The 19,856-nt window shown below is 38.1% G+C and overlaps 11 protein-coding genes and 1 non-coding gene across 12 annotated transcripts; 5 read left to right on the top strand and 7 right to left on the bottom strand.

The window, feature by feature from the left end:
* Window positions 1–75: 75 nt before the first annotated feature.
* esf2 (U3 snoRNP-associated protein Esf2) lies at window positions 76–1,065 on the bottom strand (the record flags this gene model as incomplete). Its single annotated transcript, XM_056181954.1, has 1 exon — window positions 76–1,065. One exon carries the CDS (start codon window positions 1,063–1,065, stop codon window positions 76–78), a length of 990 nt encoding a protein of 329 aa, XP_056038649.1.
* Window positions 1,066–1,620: 555 nt separating this feature from the next.
* Window positions 1,621–2,664, bottom strand: cbp7 (cytochrome b translation regulator Cbp7; the record flags this gene model as incomplete). The annotated part of the gene is made up of 1 exon (XM_056181953.1): window positions 1,621–2,664. The coding sequence occupies one exon, from the start codon at window positions 2,662–2,664 to the stop codon at window positions 1,621–1,623; it is 1,044 nt and encodes a 347-aa protein (XP_056038650.1).
* A 623-nt stretch (window positions 2,665–3,287) lies between these two features.
* Window positions 3,288–6,184, bottom strand: rga4 (RhoGAP Rga4; the record flags this gene model as incomplete). The annotated part of the gene is made up of 4 exons (XM_056181952.1): window positions 3,288–3,871; window positions 3,927–5,956; window positions 6,006–6,061; window positions 6,143–6,184. The coding sequence occupies 4 exons, from the start codon at window positions 6,182–6,184 to the stop codon at window positions 3,288–3,290; spliced, it is 2,712 nt and encodes a 903-aa protein (XP_056038651.1).
* An 804-nt stretch (window positions 6,185–6,988) lies between these two features.
* Window positions 6,989–7,272, top strand: SOMG_03160 (uncharacterized protein; the record flags this gene model as incomplete). Its single annotated transcript, XM_056181951.1, has 2 exons — window positions 6,989–7,025; window positions 7,058–7,272. The coding sequence occupies 2 exons, from the start codon at window positions 6,989–6,991 to the stop codon at window positions 7,270–7,272; spliced, it is 252 nt and encodes an 83-aa protein (XP_056038652.1).
* Window positions 7,273–7,624: 352 nt separating this feature from the next.
* On the bottom strand, window positions 7,625–9,610 carry SOMG_03159 (RNA-binding protein, BICC1-like protein; the record flags this gene model as incomplete). Its single annotated transcript, XM_056181950.1, has 1 exon — window positions 7,625–9,610. The coding sequence occupies one exon, from the start codon at window positions 9,608–9,610 to the stop codon at window positions 7,625–7,627; it is 1,986 nt and encodes a 661-aa protein (XP_056038297.1).
* A 614-nt stretch (window positions 9,611–10,224) lies between these two features.
* Window positions 10,225–10,486, bottom strand: SOMG_03158 (uncharacterized protein; the record flags this gene model as incomplete). The annotated part of the gene is made up of 2 exons (XM_056181949.1): window positions 10,225–10,325; window positions 10,408–10,486. The coding sequence occupies 2 exons, from the start codon at window positions 10,484–10,486 to the stop codon at window positions 10,225–10,227; spliced, it is 180 nt and encodes a 59-aa protein (XP_056038296.1).
* A 32-nt stretch (window positions 10,487–10,518) lies between these two features.
* Window positions 10,519–10,914, top strand: apc13 (anaphase-promoting complex TPR lobe accessory factor Apc13; the record flags this gene model as incomplete). The annotated part of the gene is made up of 1 exon (XM_056181948.1): window positions 10,519–10,914. The coding sequence occupies one exon, from the start codon at window positions 10,519–10,521 to the stop codon at window positions 10,912–10,914; it is 396 nt and encodes a 131-aa protein (XP_056038292.1).
* Window positions 10,915–11,000: 86 nt separating this feature from the next.
* Window positions 11,001–12,600, top strand: SOMG_03156 (CCR4/nocturin family endoribonuclease; the record flags this gene model as incomplete). The annotated part of the gene is made up of 2 exons (XM_056181947.1): window positions 11,001–11,235; window positions 11,321–12,600. The coding sequence occupies 2 exons, from the start codon at window positions 11,001–11,003 to the stop codon at window positions 12,598–12,600; spliced, it is 1,515 nt and encodes a 504-aa protein (XP_056038291.1).
* A 165-nt stretch (window positions 12,601–12,765) lies between these two features.
* cdc37 (Hsp90 co-chaperone Cdc37) lies at window positions 12,766–14,535 on the bottom strand (the record flags this gene model as incomplete). Its single annotated transcript, XM_056181946.1, is given in 5 exon segments — window positions 12,766–13,192; window positions 13,252–14,152; window positions 14,172–14,212; window positions 14,398–14,424; window positions 14,513–14,535. The coding sequence occupies 5 exon segments, from the start codon at window positions 14,533–14,535 to the stop codon at window positions 12,766–12,768; spliced, it is 1,419 nt and encodes a 472-aa protein (XP_056038828.1).
* Window positions 14,536–15,416: 881 nt separating this feature from the next.
* mdl1 (mitochondrial peptide-transporting ATPase) lies at window positions 15,417–17,690 on the top strand (the record flags this gene model as incomplete). Its single annotated transcript, XM_056181945.1, has 1 exon — window positions 15,417–17,690. One exon carries the CDS (start codon window positions 15,417–15,419, stop codon window positions 17,688–17,690), a length of 2,274 nt encoding a protein of 757 aa, XP_056038293.1.
* Window positions 17,691–18,411: 721 nt separating this feature from the next.
* On the bottom strand, window positions 18,412–19,095 carry clc1 (clathrin light chain Clc1; the record flags this gene model as incomplete). The annotated part of the gene is made up of 1 exon (XM_056181944.1): window positions 18,412–19,095. The coding sequence occupies one exon, from the start codon at window positions 19,093–19,095 to the stop codon at window positions 18,412–18,414; it is 684 nt and encodes a 227-aa protein (XP_056038825.1).
* Window positions 19,096–19,562: 467 nt separating this feature from the next.
* On the top strand, window positions 19,563–19,634 carry SOMG_20179. Its single transcript has one exon. It is a non-coding gene; the product is annotated as a tRNA-Pro (tRNA).
* Window positions 19,635–19,856: the final 222 nt, after the last annotated feature.

The raw sequence follows: 19,856 nt of genomic DNA, 5'->3' as shown, positions 1-19,856 counted from the left end.
TAAACTATTATTACCCTAACGTCCAAAAATAACCAAAATTTTAAACTGTGCTTACACATATATAAGCAGAGAACTTTAAAGCACCTTACTGAGAACGTTCTCAACTTTTCTTTGTTCGTTTTCATTTTTAGGCATAACACGTTTATTTGTAACGCTTTTTTGGTCGAAGAAACGTCGCATTTGTTTGTTAGAAGGGCCGTTCTCAACAGAATTATTATTACTAGAGACAGGGGCTTCTTCAGATGAATTACTTCTCTCTTTTCTCTTCTTTTGAATACCTTCAATCATCTTGGCACGTTCAACATTCTTGATGTACTCCTTTACTTGCTTACGGCCCTGCTCAATCTCAACATTTAAACGACTGGCCCTGGCAGCATTTTCCGCAGCAATTTGTTCGGTTAGGTGATGCCATTTGAGTTTAGGAAGATACTTCATATTCCAAATATCATCATAATACCAGCTTGTTTTCTTTCCGCCGATTTTTTGAGTGTTTAGCATGTCAGCAACGGTTTTAGCAGCACGTTTACTTTCAAATTCCACCCATCCCTCTTCGTACATAGTTCTTTTGTTTCCGCCATTCTTTAAACGTCTAGCTCGTTTCTGGGCAGATTCGGGGGCAAGGTATATTCTACCGAGTTTACCATACTGGGATAAAAGCTGTCGAAGCTTACTAGGTTCCATATAGGGAGGGACTTTCGATAAGTAAATAACACCCGAACGTTTTATAGCTTTCTTCTTCTTCTCAACTTCTTCTATAGAAATCTTATTCAGAGGCTTTTCTGATTTGACAGCCTTTATATTTTCTTCACCATTGTCTTCTTCAGAATCTCCTCCTACATACAGTTCCGCGTCGCTATTATCTTCTGCTTCGCCTTCATTCTCGTCCTCTTCAGATGCGTTATTTATTATACTTTTATAAGCTTCTCTACCACTGCTTTTGTCATTTCTGGAGGAATGGATCGTAGCTCTAGATATCTTTTCATTGTCTTCCTCTTCACTAGAAAAGTTTTGGAAACGATCGTCTTCTTCGTCTACGGCACCAAAAAACTTTGCTGCTTCAGACATGTTTTCTCAACACAAAAAACGAACGGCAAATGCTACTCGAAAAACTAATCCAGTTTTAAAAAAGAAAATAAACAGCAACCTATAAATGTGAAAGAACGCAGTAAAACGTTGTACAACCTCCAAAACCCTTGTTTGGCTTTTTATGGCTTTGAATACACTCCTGCATTGTGAACAACAGTTTGTTTCCTAAGTAACATTGTTACCTTTTAAAAAACAGAATAATTACTAAAGACCTGAATTATCTGTTCAATTGATTGGGAAAAGCAATAATTTAAGAAATATTTTGGAATTATAAATTTGAAGGGATGGTGTACTCCTTCAGTTTTTATTCAAATTTCGCAGAAACGACGAGCAAAGAAAACGTTTAAGCATTCACTTAAATAGAGGTTCAGTTTGTTAAAGAGCATTGCACAAGTCTCCATATTTTTAATTGATTAAGATGATATTTTCTGTAGTCCTCATACCATAAGGACATCGTAGAGTTGGTAATAAACGAGACTCCAATGAAAGAAACATTTTGGGTGAATTCGGAAAAGGAAACAATCCTAAGATGACTTAGTCAGACATATTTGGCAATGGGATTCTTTTAGTCGTAGAAAATAAATGAGGAGGTGGTTCAGGCATCGACGAAGGAAATAGGGTATTATAGTTACGGACAGAAAAATTAACTAAATGACCCAGAAAACTATGGAGCGTATCATCACTCGCACACGGCGTTGCAAATTTTAAAAGGGTTTTCATGCATTGGTACTTTGAGAAGATTTTGGCATTTGAAGGGGGAACATTCAAAAATGTTACAGGCTTAAGAAAAGTAGATTGATACAAAGCATCAAAACTTAAAAGAGACTTGTCTAAGTGGCCAAAAAAGGGTAACCTTGATATCAGGTCTAGCCATGAGTAGATGGCATTTCTCTTCATTTGAGGGTTAGGTAGGCTCTTCGTCGTCAATATAACCAGGTCGCAAACCTGCTCAGTCAAAAAATGTTTAGCACTTAAAATTTCTGTGTTTCCAAGGGGATTCAAGTTCAATACTTGATCCAATTCTTCCGGTAGACGATTAATTGTTTGAATCCTTGATGTATCCCAGTCAAATTTTCGACCGGCCGGCATTCCACAGAGTCTTAAATAAGGGAGAGAGCTGGTTTGGATAACATTTTCTGGCTTCTGTGATGAAAAATTCTGAAACTTCCCTAAATAAAGTTTGGGCCTATTCAAAGGATCTTCGAATATAGAATTGTATTCCATCCATAAGGAAATGTCTTGATTTAAAAGAATGACAGAGCTATCTTTGTGTAATAAAGGCTTAACCTGTCGTATCGTTTTTCGCGTTTTCGTAATACAAGAGTCCACCAGTAAACAATCAATGGTAGGCATTTTATCTGCTTCTTTATATTCCAAATGGCCTACCTTCTCTGGCGGATCGGAAACATTGGGGTCTTCCTTGTAAATATTCAAAAAGTTACGAGCCCTATACTTTCGAAATGGCTTGGGGTAAAACATAAAAGGTCTATCAACTCCTTGTTTTATTAAAGAGGAATATGCCAGGGTATACCCTGCGTTCACGGGTCCCAAAATACATTTCCTGAATTGGTTTACCATTCTTGCTGCTCCTTTAAGGAATCATATACTTATAAATGAAATGAATTTTCAATTGTTTTTAGGAAAAGGTTCTGTCCGACCTCAATTAACAACGTTCTCTTGTATGTGATGATTTGGTTTGATTGAAAGTGGTTTCTCTAGACAGAATCCAAGCTCATTGACCTACTTCTTAAAATTAAAACATATTCTTTCATCCACTAGTTTTCTGGGTTTTTCTGTAATACCGGATATATTCATAACAAAAATGAAAAGGGAATATAAGCAAGATATATTTATTAGATTTTGCGCTCATTTCAGATAAATTAGCCAAAGGATTATCAGTGGAAGGTAATATTTAAATGGTATTTTCATTTGATTAAAGATTTGTTTAATAATGCTTTTATTATTTCCAAAAAAGTTGACCAATCTCATTGAAAGAAGCGAATGGCTCTCAAAACTTGGTATAATAAACAAAAAAATAACGAGCGACATGTATTAGGTAAAAATGAATAAAAGCGATGAATCCAACTTGTAAACAGGGCCAAGAATTATAATTTGTAAACGCTTACATCAATAAGACTTTAAAAGAATGACACGGAAGACAAAATAAAAAAAAAAAACATCGTCTTGCCAAATTGAGGCAATCAGGGAAGCACCTCATCAGCGTAATCAATCAAAAAGGATAGAGCATAATTCTTTACGGTCATGTCAACGACATCACGCTCATTTTCAGGATCTCGTACTAGGGTGGGTGAGAATACAACAGCTAAATTCTTAGAGTTCATAAGATTCTCCGAGCTATACTTTGCAACCTTGGATAAATGTTTTATGATCAAGCGAAGGATAGTCGAGTGAACAGAAGGTAGTCTTTCGATAACTCCTCTAAATCCTTCAACCTTCTCTTGAAACGACGTGCGACTTCCTGCTAAAATGAAAGGAAAGTATTCTTCAAATGTTATGATGGGGTTTGGGAGGTTTCGGAGATATTGTTTTAGTACGGATGTTACAGCAGAAATATCATCTGAAGGATGAAGAGCAACATCTCCTTCTAGCAGCAATGCCCAAATTCTTTTCATTTGGGATGTTGCACCACTTTTCCGATAAAGACCTTCAAAGTCCAAGCCATAAGTCTCGACAAAGTTTATGCATGTCGTAATAAGAGAAGGAACTTTTGTCAATGTTTGATTTTCACTATCAAACTGTTCCGAATCTAAAGGTGCAGAAGAAACTATATAGGTTAATAACAACACGGCTTATTAAATATTTTTGTATAATTAGCATACCATTGCTTCTTTGTACTTGATATTGTCGATCGATAGTAGAGCTAAGGCAGTCTTGATAATGAGCTCGCAATTGGGCCGAGTACTTTCCACACAACTTACAGACGCCAGCTTCAGGAATGTTATCTTCCTGTTCTTCTCCTCCGGTTTCCTCGACAATACTTGAGGGTGTGGGGATCCTTGATCCTCTCTTCCATGAGAATTTTTTGGTAAGACTTTTTCTAAGGTCAATTTTGGAATTCGGTTTGGAACCTTCATTCTCTTTATTATTCTCCTTATCCTTAGGTCGGAAACCAAGGCTCGAGGCAACCATTTGTAATCTAGACAATGATTCACGAGGAGACTGAGTAGGTGAAGGCGAATAGCTGGAACTACCGGGTTTTCTGCCAAACAGTCCAAAAGACGATTTTCTTTTGCTCTGTCTTGATTCTTTCAAGCTTGAAAGTTCTCGTTCCAATTGGTTGTTTAAACTCGCCAATTCAGTGTTCTTAACATTCAAATAAGCGGTTTCTTCCGTAGCCGTGTTGTACGCGTTTTGCAATTTCGTGACGGTAGCTGACAAGGCATCACGTCGTAACAGCAAGGTGGTGATCTCCGATTGAAATGATTTTGTTAAGTTGTCAAAACGGTCTGTTAACTTTGCAATTAGATCTTGCTCTAGCAATTCAGCTGGCATACAGGGAACGGCATCGGTAAATGATGCCAAGGAAGAAACTTCCAACAATAATGCACTTCGTTGTGTCTGAAGATACGAAACCTCTGCTACCAGATCTTGAACCTGATCATCTGAAAATTCAAAAACATTGGAGGAAAATACATCACTAGCACGAACCAAAGAACTGCGTCTTCCACTACGCTGAAACATATGGTTCGCGTTACCTTGAGATAAAGTAAAACTTTTAGCACGCGGAGAAAAGGTTAAAGAGGAAGCTGAAATCGCATTATGTGAAGGTTGTGCGCCAAACTCATTGGAAAGGCAGCGATTTTTCTTGGATAGTCTGGATGGATATCGAGGAAATTGACCTCTTGTTGGTGAGTAACCTGCTTCTCCAAGAGTGTCTTGTTTTAAATCTCTGGTATTTGAAACACTATTACGAATTGGAAGGGCACGGCCATTCCTATCATTGGTTACGTCTCGAAAAGCGGTTCTCAATCGGTTTACTGACGGGTCCGAATGACCGTTGAGAGCGCCATGTTTGGAAGGGGAATTGGTAACAGATTGAGATGGAAGAAACGTAGGAACAGGTTTCTGAAGTTTCGGAAACGCAGACTGCTCGTTTCTTGGAGAAGGTACGGGCAAATCTTTGTCAAGAGATTTTTGAGGATGAAGGTGGGTAGGATTTGCAGCCAAAAGATTCGAGTAATTGGCATTTGAAAAGCCAGACTTGGCAGACTCAAAAGATCCTGGAAGGATATTGTTTGTTTGGGCACTAGGAGTCACAGGAGAAACGACTAGTTGAGGTTGAAAAGGCTTCGGCTTAAGTTCTTGGTTATCTAGAACTTCTTGAATTGGCTGCAAGGGGACAGAACCATTTAAACTATCGGATGATGCGGTTTGGATAGAAAGCTTGGGACGAGCAGCATTGGACGAATAGAGTTGTTCAGTTGGTGAAAAGGATGACTCCATAGCGTTTGGTACTTTTTGAGGAACACCTGATGATTTGGGTGGTGAACAAGAGCAAGCTTGTGGGAACGTACCTTCATAAGGACTTGACGGGACCCGGGCTAATTTATGAGAAACGTCTTCCGTCGAAGATTGAGGATTAAGTTGACCATAGCGAAGGCAAGGTAGACAATACATTTCTCCCTTTGATTTGGCGTATGCCGTACTATCCAAGAAATCATGGCAACTTGAGCATGTAAAGCAAGATGGGTGATAAGCTTGACCACCTGTCATTACCGTAACTTCGTGAATGGGAAGTGCACAATGACTACAAATTTTAACACAGTCGTTGCAATACAAACTCCCTTTATCAAAGGCATATTTGTCGGAAGATGGGTTAAGGACTTTATCACAAGAACAGCATGTAAAGCTGTAAATAGAATTAGTATCCCATGACCAATAACTGAGCTCAAACTTACCAGTTCGTATGCCAGATTTTTCCAAAAGCGGAAACTGTAAAATCATCTTTTACTTCCTGTTGAACGGTAGGAGTTAGTTGAATCCCTCAGAAGGAACGTTTCGAAAATGTACAGAAATTGGGAATTTACAAACTTACATTCCAGCACTTCAAGCAAAAGTTTACTGACTGAGCAGTCATTTTAGTTAATTTCTAAAGGGAAAAACGTATACAAAAGAAAAGAACGAATCAATACGCGAAAAGAGCGACGAGTCAAAGGAAAGCAAACAGAAAAACAAAAAAACCAAAGGCTAGGGCAAAGGCAAAAACAGAACCAAAACAAAAAGAATCCTTAAAGCTCGCAGAAATTTACCAAAAAAGAAAGAAGTAATTGACAACAAATAAATAAGACCAAACTTTCCACTAGAACAAAATAAACAAGAGCTTTTTTATAGTATTATGTATATATAAACTTTTTTTTCCTTTTTCAGTATTTTATTACCATTTGCGTAGCCAAAGAGCACTGGCTAAAATGTTGGGAAAGGATGGTTGAAGTGTGGAATTTGTTTATGAAACGACTAGGGTATCGGGTACCCTAAGGTTGTTTGCCTCACACAGAGTTCAGTTTACCTTTCTTGATGCGAGGTTTCTTTAGCGATTCATCAAGTCATTAGAGCGAGGGTACATTGCTAGGTCGTAAAAAGTTCTCAGCGGTTTTCTTTTTATATGTCTTCCTTCTATAATTTGTAGAAAAAGCTCACAAAATCATGTACAGCAGCAAACTCGTCACATGCATTTTTTTCTCATCAAGTCGTCGCAACGACAAATATTGAAAAAACAACGAAAGTGTAAAGCCATGGTATAGTATTTTTTTTTATTTTGCAAAAGGAGCAGCTAATAGAAGAGTTGAACATGGTCAAATTCATACAAATTTGTTACTGCGTAGTTGCCAAGGAACAGTCTATGTCCGATTTTGCATCAAATGCGACATGTAAAAACAGTAAAATGGAAACCATCTTCAATCCAGTCATTTCTCAGCGTGGTATACAGAAATTCCCTTTTTTGCTAACATAGAATGGGCAAGTTCTTCATCCCGTAAATCATGCGCAGTTGGAATTCGTTTGGGTAGCACTACAAAGGAAGAATTTGGCTCTCTGCTGAGCAGATGGTATTTCATTGATGATCTGTTTCATTCTAACGGCTTTCAGATACATCTTTTACCCATTGTTGCTTTTCAAAAGCTTAGATGTACGGGTGAAGGGCTGTCCGTATACAAATTGACTCTTTGAGGAATACGAAAGCACTTACCCTTCCTTTGTTAACTTAATATTATATTTTATTTGGAAAATCTAACTACTGAATAACTTTCACCTTACTTGATTTCCAAGGATTTTCGGCGAACACGGGAAAAAGAGGAAGCGATCAACTCCGGGAATAGGAATCTCTAGTACAGAGTATGCGTGTCCCAAAAGGAAGGAAATTGAAGAATCAATAAAAAAATAGTTCATAATCATAAAACATCATAACACGAGACCATCACAAAAGGAGTTGTAATGCTCGTTATCGGCTCAAAATCAGTAATATGGGACTCAATGCCCAAAAATGAAGCTTCGAAAGACTAGGCAGCTGCAAAGCTCTTTTCTATACTTGAACAGCATATAAGTATTTAGGAACGCCGTAACCCAAACCTTCCGCAGTCTTGACAAACAAAGACCGTACTGCCCATAAATTCTCGGAAAACTTCGAAGGTGTTCGAATAAGGACATTGTGTCCATAACAATCGAAGGGAGTGGTCGAAAACTCTATATAACTGTTGTATAGCTTCGTCACTCTTTGAATTTGCTCTCCGCGGAAACCAATTAGTTTCTTGTGTATCTCTTCTGGAATAAAAAAGTGCATTTCCGCGGGAAACTCAAGAAGCATAGTATTCATTCCCTTGATAACTCTTTCCAATTCATCTCCATAAATGTCGACTGTGAATATAGTTGAAGACATCGGACAGAAAATGATATCACCGTTCCGATAATTGAACTTGCACTGCTGTTTAACTTTGTCCAATTTCCCATTTTTCTTTCCAGATATGAAGTCAAGGTCTTTGCTTGGTGCGTCAAGAAGGATTTGATGCCATTGGGAAGATCCGAGCTTGTGGAAAACCTTGCTTGCTTTTTCCATAGCAACAGGAGTGGTGTTCTCCTGACCAGAAAAAGTAATTTCATTGCTCATTAAGAGCATCTCTACTCCAGAAGCCATAGAAATAATTGCCAATTGAAGCATGTATTCCGTAGGTGGTACCACTAGCTTACTTGGTGATTTCGTTGAGATAATGTTACCTTCCGTAGAAGAACTCACGAGCGAAGTGGCAGAGGATGATTTTGAACTATACGCATTCCTTTCAAGAAATGGTAAGTCTTTCCAAGAATCTTTCTTTCGCAAAAATTCCTCGTTGTCGTGGACGTCAAACTTTGTTCTTCCTTCGACATACTTGCTTGATAATTTTGCCAAACGAAGAGCCGTTTTTTCTGCATTGACAAGTGTTGAGGAATAAATCTTGATCTGCGAATTTTCTGTGCATGAGCCCTTCCCCTCCTTAAAGTAATCAGGAAATCTTAGAAAAGAAGAATTTTCTTCCATAATAAGTCGGAGTTCGTCAACTTCATTCGTTAAGAATTCAATAAGCTTCGTGAAAGAAACTTCCATAATGTGAGTGAAGACCTTCAAATGCTCTTCAGCATAATAGAACGCTTCTTCCAAACGCTTCAAGCTCTCTGATTCACCAGCAATAATCAATTTTGATGAATTCAGTTTTGGCATATTTGGCAATCGTGGTAGCATATCAGAAAAGAACGGAAGTGTATATATGTTCATCGTTTCGGTAGCTTTAAGCCCTGCAGAGCTGGAATACGCCTTTCCCATAAGAATTGGTTGAAAAGAAGCGGAGATGGGAATACTTAAAATTGAAAGACCGCGAAGTTCATCAAGAAGAGTTAAAAATCGAATACGAGCATGCTCAACGCTACAGTAATCACCGTAGAAGACGACAAAATAAGAGCTATCAGCTTCTTCTTCTCTCCCACATTCTAAACGTGTAAACTCCAAATGCTTTTGTCGGAAGCTTTCTTGTTCGTTTAGACGATAACTAAACCCACGACCTGTGCTTACTTCAGCCTCTATTCCACTACTTAGTGATCTGTGAATAAGGTATAGTTTGGCTCCGGTCAGTTCTGAGATTGTATTAAAATGCTTTATTGTGTCTTCGTACATGAACCCTTCTTCATCAAATAAGAGGTTTTCGAGAGGCTCGTCAAGCAAAATGCGGCTAGTTATAAGCTTTGGAAGAGCCTGGAGAATGTATATTTTGGCTGAATATACACATTCATAAGCGCCCGCGATGACGATTACTATCTCATTACGAGAAACACTTATGTCTGGAGTTTTGTGCTTTGCATGCAGATTAATCGTAACGGGATAAATGGACTGAGCCTCGGTACAGCGCAATTCGGCGGTTGTTCTAATGCATTCGTAAGGAATTTTTCCGTAAAAATCACATTTGCTTGCATAAAGAGCTGTCTCTTCCGAAGGTGGAGGAGATGGATCTGGAACGGAGAATGACAAAACGTAAGAGTCCATACTAAAGCAAGCTTCGAAAAGTATAGTGTATGAAGATATTTATAGGTTCAGTTTATGAACAACCAGTAGGATTAGTGAAGGGAGTAAATCGTTATAATTGAGACGATTGTCGAAACTGAGCTTTTTCAAGGTATTTATTTGAAAAGTACAAAATTTAAGATCCTTTTTGATTGATTTGTCGATGAACAGAATGGTTTTGTTGAAAACAGATATAGTCAATACTGTAAACAAACTGGGGATTTCAATAGCCAAACGTAAATAAACAATCCGCTGTGTTCCAAAAAGTGAAGACTAGGGTTTGATAAATCGCAACTCCTAAATCTGTTTATGTAGAGAAAGGAAGATCTAAGAGGGGAATTGGTGAATATATAAACATCTGTATCCTTAATGACTAGTCAGTGATGCAGAGTTGACTGCTTCTGAGAAAACCTTTACAGTTAAGAGTTCTAGACAAACATTCTCTTTAAGATGCATCTATTGGGATTATTTAGTTACGCATGCGAAAGGATGCTTTTTCTAAAAGACAAGCTAGGCCATTTTCACATTAAGGTACACCCTTGTCTAAGAAGACTAGAAGAAAACGAGTAGAAAGACAGATAAAAGTATATTTTAATTCAAAGAATTTGATAATTATCCATATTTGCTTCCAAGTTTGGTTTGGTTGTAATCGCAGACGTGAAGCAAAAGTTTCGTCGATAAAAGCTCAGCTCATACTCTAAAGAGTTAAAATTCTATTATTAAAAGAGAGTTTGATAAAACGAAAACGGCTGCATTTCAATAATCTTGAAAGCCCAGACCGCCAGGAGAAAGAGGTTCGTAACGTTTGTTTACAGCAGTGGAGAAAACCATTCCTCCGACAAAAGTGAGCATTTTCATAATTGACAACCACCGTTACAAAAACCGATCTAATGGATTCTAATTATTGTCAAATACATATGAACCAACCAAGAGTGGTTCTTTTTGCTTCGGAATGGCGAAAAGACAAGCTTCCCGTTGACGACATAGAAGTTCGACTTGAATACCTTCCTCCTATGCCAGAAGATGAACTTACAATTCAGCATTCAAGCGCGAATCTAATTCTGATGAGAAGCAAGCAGCTGCGACATGAACCAGCTTGGAAGGATATGGCTTTGGACGATTTGGTCGATCACTTTGCTTTTGTGCAAGGATCTCAACCTCGAACGGAAGAAGCATCAGAAGAGAATAAAACAAAGAACCCATTTCATTCGGTCCCTATGGCTAGCTTTTTACAGGCAAATCGAAAACATCAAAGTGAACACGCAAGTATACGTTATATTCGCTGAGCCATTTGCCTTTTCTTCCAAAACCGTGAAAGGACGGTGATCATTCTTCTTTGCGTGAAGATGGCAAACTGTTGATTCCGTCTTTCATGCTTATTCGTGTCTTTTTCTTGAGAAAATTCATCGAAACCTATCCATCTGCAAATTTAATAGCTGCAACGGTCGCACCTTTACCACACACCACTTGGAAAAATTCTTTTTTCAATAATATCCTCATGGCTTCTTCGAAACCAGAAACAAAAAATGGCTCCAAAAAAGGTGTTCCTTCTTTTGTAACGCCTGAGTATATTGAATTGCAGCGTCAGAAAAAGGCAGAGAAGATGGGTACGTCACGAATCCTTTTGAACTTGTTTTACTAGTTGAAGTAACTTTTCATTAAAAATACTTGTTCATTCTAACATTTGTTTAGCAAAGAAGGCTACTCTTAAGCAATCTGTGCCTCAAGAAGATCAACCTCGTGAGTTCAATACCGACTTCATCAAAAGAGACATGCTTCCTTTACCAAACTTCGTTCCTTTTGATGAAAATAAATTACCTGTGGATATTAAAGTCATGACTTACAATGTGCTGGCTCAGACAAATATTCGTCGCTCCATGTTCCCTCATAGTGGAGAAACCTTGAAATGGAAGAATCGATCAAAGGTCCTTGAAAATGAGTTTAAATTTTATGCCCCCGACATTGGTTGTATGCAAGAGGTTGATGCTGAATTCATACCTTCGTTCTATAAACCTCTGATGGAAAGCATGGGTTTTGACTTAAGCTTCCAAGCTGCTGAAGGAAAGACACATGGAATTTTAATTTTTTGGAAAACCTCTCTGTTTGAAAAACTAAAAGTGGACGTTATTTATTATGACGATCACGATGAATTACCTGGAAGAATGAATACAAAAAATATTGGCTGTTGCGTTTCATTACAACGTACTAATGATCCTTCCAGAGGTATATTTCTTGCTACTACTCATCTATTTTGGCATCCTTATGGCTCATACGAACGACTTCGTCAGGGAGCCGTCTTAGTAAAGGAGGTGAACGCTATAGCCGATGCTCGTCAAAATTGGCCTGTAATCATCGCTGGCGATTTCAATACAGAACCTTTTGATACAAATTATCCTGCAATGACTACGAAGCCTTTCGCTATTTGTCGACGTGCTACTGACATTATTGAACGCAGTATGAATTATGTGTTTGGCGAATCCGAATTAGAAGGAAAAGAAGAAGCTGTGGCTCAACCATCAATTAAGCAATCAGATACTAATACCGAAAGTGGTGTTTCTACTCCTACTTCTACCACGTCGGCATCTGCCCCTTCCAAAAAGCGAATTTTACATGTGCAGAATGAATTTGTGCCACATTACACCACATTTTATGAGCAACACCAGCAGAATCCTCGACTTGTTAGCTTGTATTCTTATGGTTACAAACACGTCGATCCAGTAAATGCAAAGAATGCATTTGAGCATCCTGCTTTTACGAATTGGGCAAATACTTACCAAGGTCATTTGGACTATATATTTGTTATGGATCGAAATTCCACAAGCGAAAAGACTGCAAATGAAGTTGTTGAAGGCATTAAGCTAAAAAGTTTACTTAGAATTCCTAAACCAGCCGAAATGAAAGAGGCCGAACCTCTAGAGGGTAGATATCCTAGCGACCATGTTGCTTTAATGGCCTCCATTCAATTAATATGAGCTTAGATATATTTTTAATGTAGCAAAAAAAAAGAATAAAAGGACTAAATAATCTATTTAATTGTAGAGATATTACACCGTATTCGATAACGAATTTAAATTCAAATTTTATTGATCATAAGATATGGCTGAGTAATCGGATTGATATCTAACTGTAGTAGGAGCTTATTCAATGGTAGATTGGGGAATTGTTTCACCTTTAGTGGTATCTATTATTCCTTCTTCAATACTAAGCATGCCAGTGCTGCTAAGTTTTTCAACAACCTCTTCTGCATCTTCAACGGACATTTTACCAAGGACAGCATTGATTTTATCGAGATTGTTAGTTTCCAAAGCCTTTTGGAGATTAGGGGGAAATGACTCAAAAGTCACTCGCGCAGCTTTCATCTCAGGTTCTGCGGCGCCTTTCTCCGGAATTATTATAGACAGTTTGGTATTCGGATCCACAGAACAGAGTTGAATTTGCTCAACACCTTCTCCATTTTGAGCTTGTTCATTTGCCATAGCGTGGCTACGTTCATGAATACGGCTATATGTATTTTGAACATCCTCCAAGAACAAGCGACGAGCTTGGTGATTGGGATCTTGTACACTATATATTTCGTTAGCTTTGCTTTAATTAAAGAATTCGTAAAGCAAATAAAACCATACCGTTGAAAGAATATTGTGATTCCACCAGGGCCAAGTTGTCGGCAATAATTGAGCAATAATGCTTGGTGGACAAATTGCTTAGCTAACCAGGGCTTACCCTCCAGTTCAGCGTTGAATGCCTCAAGCAAAATTGAATCCGATTCTGACTCCTGAGCTAGTAAATGAAGATGATCCTTTAAGAAAGACTCAGAAGCAACGTAATCACCGAAAGCAATTTGAGAAAATTTGTTTCCCTCAACAGACATTGAAACACTATCCGAATCAGATTCTCCTTCATCGGTATTAGCAGCGACAGATGAAGACTGAGCTGGGGAGGCATTTTCTTGGAGAGAAGATGGGCTAGGATCATTAAGAGATTCGATAACCTGAACAGGTTCTTTCTGTTTCTTTTTCTTTTCTTGTTCTTTCTTTTGGACATGTGTGCTGTCAAATCCGATGTGCAAATCTTCTGAAGTAATATGCTTTTTGCTCTCAGATTCAAGTTCATCGTATTCTCTCTGGGCATTAATCATCAAATTGTCAAGGCGTTTCTCATGACCTTGAAGATGCTTGATATATTGCTCGGTAAGGCCTAACGAAGTATTTTGTTCCTCTTCAATAGACTTGTTAATGGAATCCAAAAGGGCAACCAACATCTGATGATAAGACATGCCTCCTTCTATAGCCTGCTCGGAATCCTCTTGTCTTTTAGATTGCAAGAATGAAGAAAGGTAAGGCAAAGGTTCCGAAGGGGAATCCTTTTGAAGATAGGAATACATTTGAGCAATACGATCCTTTAGTTTTTGATTTATTGTTACTGCACTCTTAATATCTTCCATCTTTTGTTTCCTTATAGAACGCTTCTCGTGAATGTCGCGTTGGCGCCAGCGAATAAATGATTTTTTATCAACATTGGGATGAACTAGAAAGGATTAGAATACTAAACTTGGCCAAGTCAAACGCAAACGAACCTTCAATATCACTAAAAATTGTTAGTAAGTTTAGAAAAGAATAAACCTCTCCCCCATAAGCGCCTTTCATGATATAAATTGCAGCATATTAGCGTCGATTTTGAAAGCTATTTCCATAAAATCAAATCAAGGCTTGGCATTCTCTATCATGAACAATCATCGCATTGCTTATAAAAGAAAGGACGATCATACTTACCTGTCATCGCTCAACTCAAGTTTGTCCCTGCAAATATGTTAGTCTTTTCAGTCCCAGTTTAAAACATATTCGTTCTAATATTGCTTCATATTTGTCTTGTCTTCTCACTTCATACCATTTACTATAGTCGATTGCCATGGTACACTAAAATAACAAATGCAAATGTAATGCTAAAACCACAAAGAACAAATGATGGATTTTTCTTTTGTACTAATGTTTGGCACTGTTTCCGTTTGGGCTTTTATAAGACGTAAAAGAAGCAACAATTACAAACAAGCCTGTATAAGAACGACTTTCAAGTGTTCAAAGTAATTATTGCAAGGAAAAGGTTTCTAGATATTTTCTTATTTAATATATTCGACCCTTGGATATGATTGAGATGGTTGTCATCAAATTTGGGTATTGGAGTATATACAAAAGATTTATCTAGAAATGGTAAGGCAAGGTCGAAAGAAAGTCTTCGAAAAAAAGCCAAGACTTATTAAATTATATTCATAGAATTAGAGCTTCGAGTTTTTTAATTAATAGTCTATTTTAGTCAACCGATAATGGGCATGGATTTTTCAACCGTTAATTGATGAAAATGTAAATTAAGGAAAATGGTTCTCAGCATTCATTTGAAATACAAAATAGTATAGTATTTTTATAGAAAATGACCTTTAGATTTACATGCTTGGTAGGAAGACGGGAACTATGCCTAAATAGTATGAATTTGGTCTCTACAGATATGAACGAATGCGTGATCACTGAAAGTAAAGAAAACAAACGGATTAGCATTCGTATTGTTTGTATCCCTACGTACAGTCCATTCAATGAACCTGCAACAATTTTTATGAATCCAAGCTCGATTGCTGAATTACATCTTTACCACAACTTCTGTCAAGTGTAAGAACTGGAACTCTGCACCTGTTATTCAAGGAAATTCATCTGTAAAGGGTAGATTAAACTCCGATTTATTCATCTTTTTAAGTGTTTTATCCAGGTGTTTGAAACTCTTCCTGTCTTGATGCATAAAGCCAATGGTTGTCGACCTTATTCGTAAAAATGCAATACACCCTCGTCGGTTCCATAGCAAGTTTCTCTTAAATTATGTTGGCCAGTTCCAAGCGGGTTCTTGCTCCAAGCTATCGGTCCCGACGAAGTTTTCTCCTACAAATCATGCTTCGTTCGTAACCCAATCTTTCCTTGCGTCAGCTTACTCCAAAAAACCTTCCCATACGAAAAGAGACTTTACTTCTTGCAAAAGTTTTTGTCACCAATATCCTTCTCTTCCTTCATGTCATATTTATCCTCCACGTATCCCCACTATATGTGTTCGAAAAAACTCGTCGTTTTCGTCTGATTCTAAAGGTTCGAGCGATTCACATGTTGCAGCTACTAAAAAAGTTGATCCACAGCTTCAGAATAATTCCCCGAATCTAGGTAACTCATCCCATGGATCAAAATTGGAAGGGCAGAAGAAAAGCATTAATTCATCCTCAGAGAATTCCGATCCTAAAACCCCCCAGGAGCCTCGAAAAATAACCTTTTGGAATATCCTCGTCCTTGCTAAAGGCCAAGGAAAGCAATTTTCCCTAGCTGCAACACTCCTGTTAATCTCCTCGTCTATTTCTATGTCAATCCCATATGCCGTAGGCAAGATTGTGGATGCTGGATCAAGCAGTGTTGAAAGCGGATTTACAGAAATCATGGGGATACCTTCTAATACTTTTTATATGGGTTTACTGGGGCTCTTTTTGGTTGGTTCTGCTTGTAATTTTGGCAGGATCTTCACACTTCGACTCCTAAGTGAAAACATCATTTCTCGTCTCCGTTCCCGGCTTTTTGCTAAATGCCTCAGTTTAGACGGGCGTTTCTTTGATTCACACTTGCATGGAGATATCATCTCTCGCTTAACCACCGATAGTAGCATCGTTGGTAAATCTCTCTCCACATATCTTAGTGACGGATTAAGAAGTACTGTCAGTGCCGTCGCTGGCATTGCTATGATGTTGTATACATCTTTAACACTTACTGGTTATATGTCTCTAATTGTTCCTCCAATAGCGTTAGGTGCTTTCTTTTACGGAGAATATGTTAGGAAACTATCTCGTAAGACTCAGGATGCTTTAGGTGATCTGACACGAGTCTCAGAGGAAAGACTCGCAAATGTCCGTACTACCCAGGCATTTTTGGGAGAACGTCAGGAGGTCCACCGTTTTAATAATTATATCCGTAATCTCTTCAACCTTGCCCGGAAAGAGGCCTTGGCCAGTGGTGTTTTTTTCGGTTCTACGGGTTTTTGTGGGAATGCAACCGTTATTGCTATACTTGCATTGGGTGGTAATATGGTTGCGGCCGGTCACATTACAGTAGGCCAACTAAGCTCCTTCTTACTTTATACTGTTTACGCCGGAGGAAGCATTATTGGTCTTTCTGGGTGTTTTACAGACATAATGAAAGGTCTAGGTGCAGCCGGTCGATTGTTCGACTTATTGGATAGTGTCCCTAAAATCGTACCTTCCACTGGAACACCAGTTCCTAGTACCATTCGAAACTCAGTGTTGACTTTTGAGAACGTCGGTTTTGCTTATCCTACGAGGCCAAAATCTACTATCTTCAAGGATCTTTCCTTTGAAATACAACCTGGTATGAACATAGCCATTGTAGCAGCTAGTGGTGGTGGAAAATCAACCGTCTCTCAGCTTCTTTTGCGATTTTATGATCCTATTTCTGGAAGAATTTTAGCTAATGGAACCGACGTTTCTACCTTCAATGTACAACAATGGCGTCGTAACTTTGGTGTTGTAGGACAAGAACCGGTTCTTTTTACGGGTACCATCAGAGATAACATTGCATACGGAAATCCGAATGCAACTCAAGAGGAAATAGAAGCTGCTGCTCTACGTGCTGATTGTGGGTTTATATATTCTTTTCCAGATACTTGGGATACTGAAGTCGGTACGCGTGGGCTGCAGCTCAGCGGAGGACAAAAACAACGTATTGCAATTGCCAGAGCACTTCTTCGGACTCCTGCATTTTTAATATTAGATGAAGCCACTTCTGCTTTGGATGGTGAAGCAGAGGTAATGGTAAATCGTACTATTCAATCCTTGATGCATAATCGAAACATGACTACAATAACTATTGCTCATAAGCTAGCTACCATACGAAGTGCTGATTTAATTTTAGTCATTGGCGATGGTAAAATCCTTGAACAAGGGAAATTCGAAGAACTCTCTCAGCCGGGAAGTAATTTTTATAGACTGATAAAATGGCAATTGGGCAGGATCGATGATGTGCCTCCTCAGTAAAGGAAGAATTAATGTTTTTGCGCGACCTGTTTGAACCAGGTTTCCGATAATTCTTTGAGACTGAAGTAGTGTATCGTGCAAGCAGATTTCATTAGACGGACTTGTAGGCCAATGCCTAGGGCTAAAGGTTATGGTTTACACACTTAATTATCCTTATTTTTGTTTTTATGTATAATGGATGTTTTAGATGAATTTATTGGCTAAAAAAAAAAAAAAAAAAAAAAAAAGCAACTCGAAGGTATCATCAATCGTTAAGGGAATGGGTAGGCTTCATCCCTACCACGAGTCTCACAGATTAATCCTCCAAAGAAAGTAACTTAGAAAAGAACAAAATCAGGATTTGACGACTATATGGTGCTTCCTTTTTATGAGTAAAGAGAAAAATGAAATGAATTGAAAAGATAATACCAGTACTAATGTATCTCATTCGTTAATATCGAGTTTTGAGCATGGCAATTCCTGAATGAATGAGAAAAGACAAACCAGCAAATTGTAAATACGGTGAAGGATACACTAGGGTATGATGGCATATTGACTAGTAAGTTATTACGAAACTGCCTATTAAAAGAGACTAACAGCAGTACAGATGTAGTAATTTCAAGATTAAAGAAAGATTCAGAAATGTATGGATTGAACATGGGAAAAATCAAAAACGTTGTCAAGCAACAAAGAAATACTTGTAGTATTCGCGGTAAACAAGCTTCCTAAATCGGTGTACATTCTAAGCCGAAACGGCCTTCCCACTAGCTCCGGGAGCAGATTCATCTTTAGCAAGACTAATAAGCAATTCATGGAAACGCTGAACCGAACGATCGTTGGTTTCGGCTTTGTCAGACAAATCTACAAGCTTCAAAATACGTTGCCAGCTAGTAGTACCCGAAGAAACGGCTTCATTCTTATCCAAAAGGGTCTTTTGTTCATTTCTTGACTTTGCAATGATTTTGTCTTTTTTATCGTTATAGTTCTCATAAAAGTCATCAATGGCCTTTCTTGCCTTTTCTACATTGGATTCGTGAAGTCTTCGACTTGCTGCATGCTTTTCACGAATTCTTCGCTCATTTGCATTTTTCCATTTCTGAATGGGTTCTGAATCCTCTGTATCTTGTTCAGGAGGATGCACCTCAGCTTGGCCCATGTAAGGGGCTTTAGGAGCCGAAAAGGTACCAGAAGTTTGCATTTCAGTATCGATAGGAGGGAAATTCTTTTCAAAGTCATCCTTTTCTGCTTCTGAGTCCTTTTCTACACCTAACAGCGTGTCTTTGTCCTCTACCGCTCCGAACTGGTTTGCATCTTCACCAAGGGCAAGTTTCTCTCGTTCAAGGAAATCAGTTGGTTGTTCACTTTTACCTTCTGGTGCAGATCCTAATCCTGCATCAAAGTCTTCTAATGCTGGAAATTGAGACATGGTGTTTGGTAGAGGGTAAATGATTTCATTTTGGTCTTTAAGTCTACTCGCGCTACCCTTGAACTTATAATAGGGAGATGAAACGTGTAACGTAAAATTATTCTTTTGTTTACAAAATGGTAAACAAAACAGAAACAAAAGTAAAAATTATCCCAAAATTCAAACAAGCCAATCTATCAGGAGAGAAACTAAACAGTGTCATTTTTTCAGTATTAAAAAAAAAATTATTCATCACTAGATTCTCGGTCAGTTTCTATGGACTTTCCATTCTTCCGGAAAAGTAGCACCTACGAATTGAAATTACAACGAGACGAGGAAGCATTAGATCTTTTTTTACTGATTTTTTTATTTTATTTTATTTTATTTTATTTTTATTATTATTTATTCATTGTCGTAAATGCTATACTTGATGAAGACTAAGAATTGCTAATCGGTCAAATTGAAATAACTAGTTGAGTCACCACAGCGGCCGTTTGGTCTAGTGGTATGATACCATCTTAGGGTGATGGTGGTCCTGGGTTCGATTCCCAGAACAGCCCAATTTTTTTACTACTCCATTTTACCATGTTTTGAACATGGTTCCGTTCACTTTTAATTATTGAGGGTTTATTCTATTCAGCGTTCCATTTGAAAAGGATCTACTAGTCTACAACAAGGCATGCTTTACGATAGACAAAGCAATATGAACCCAAAAAGTCTAAATTTATATTACACAAAAAATATCCCAATCATCAATAAACCCTTTTGTACTTCACATAGTT

This window comes from Schizosaccharomyces osmophilus, chromosome 2, assembly GCF_027921745.1.
Source record: "Schizosaccharomyces osmophilus chromosome 2, complete sequence".
NCBI lineage: Eukaryota > Fungi > Ascomycota > Schizosaccharomycetes > Schizosaccharomycetales > Schizosaccharomycetaceae > Schizosaccharomyces > Schizosaccharomyces osmophilus.
The sequence above is the reverse complement of the archived record's forward strand: the minus strand, read 5'-3'. Positions and strand labels throughout refer to the sequence as shown.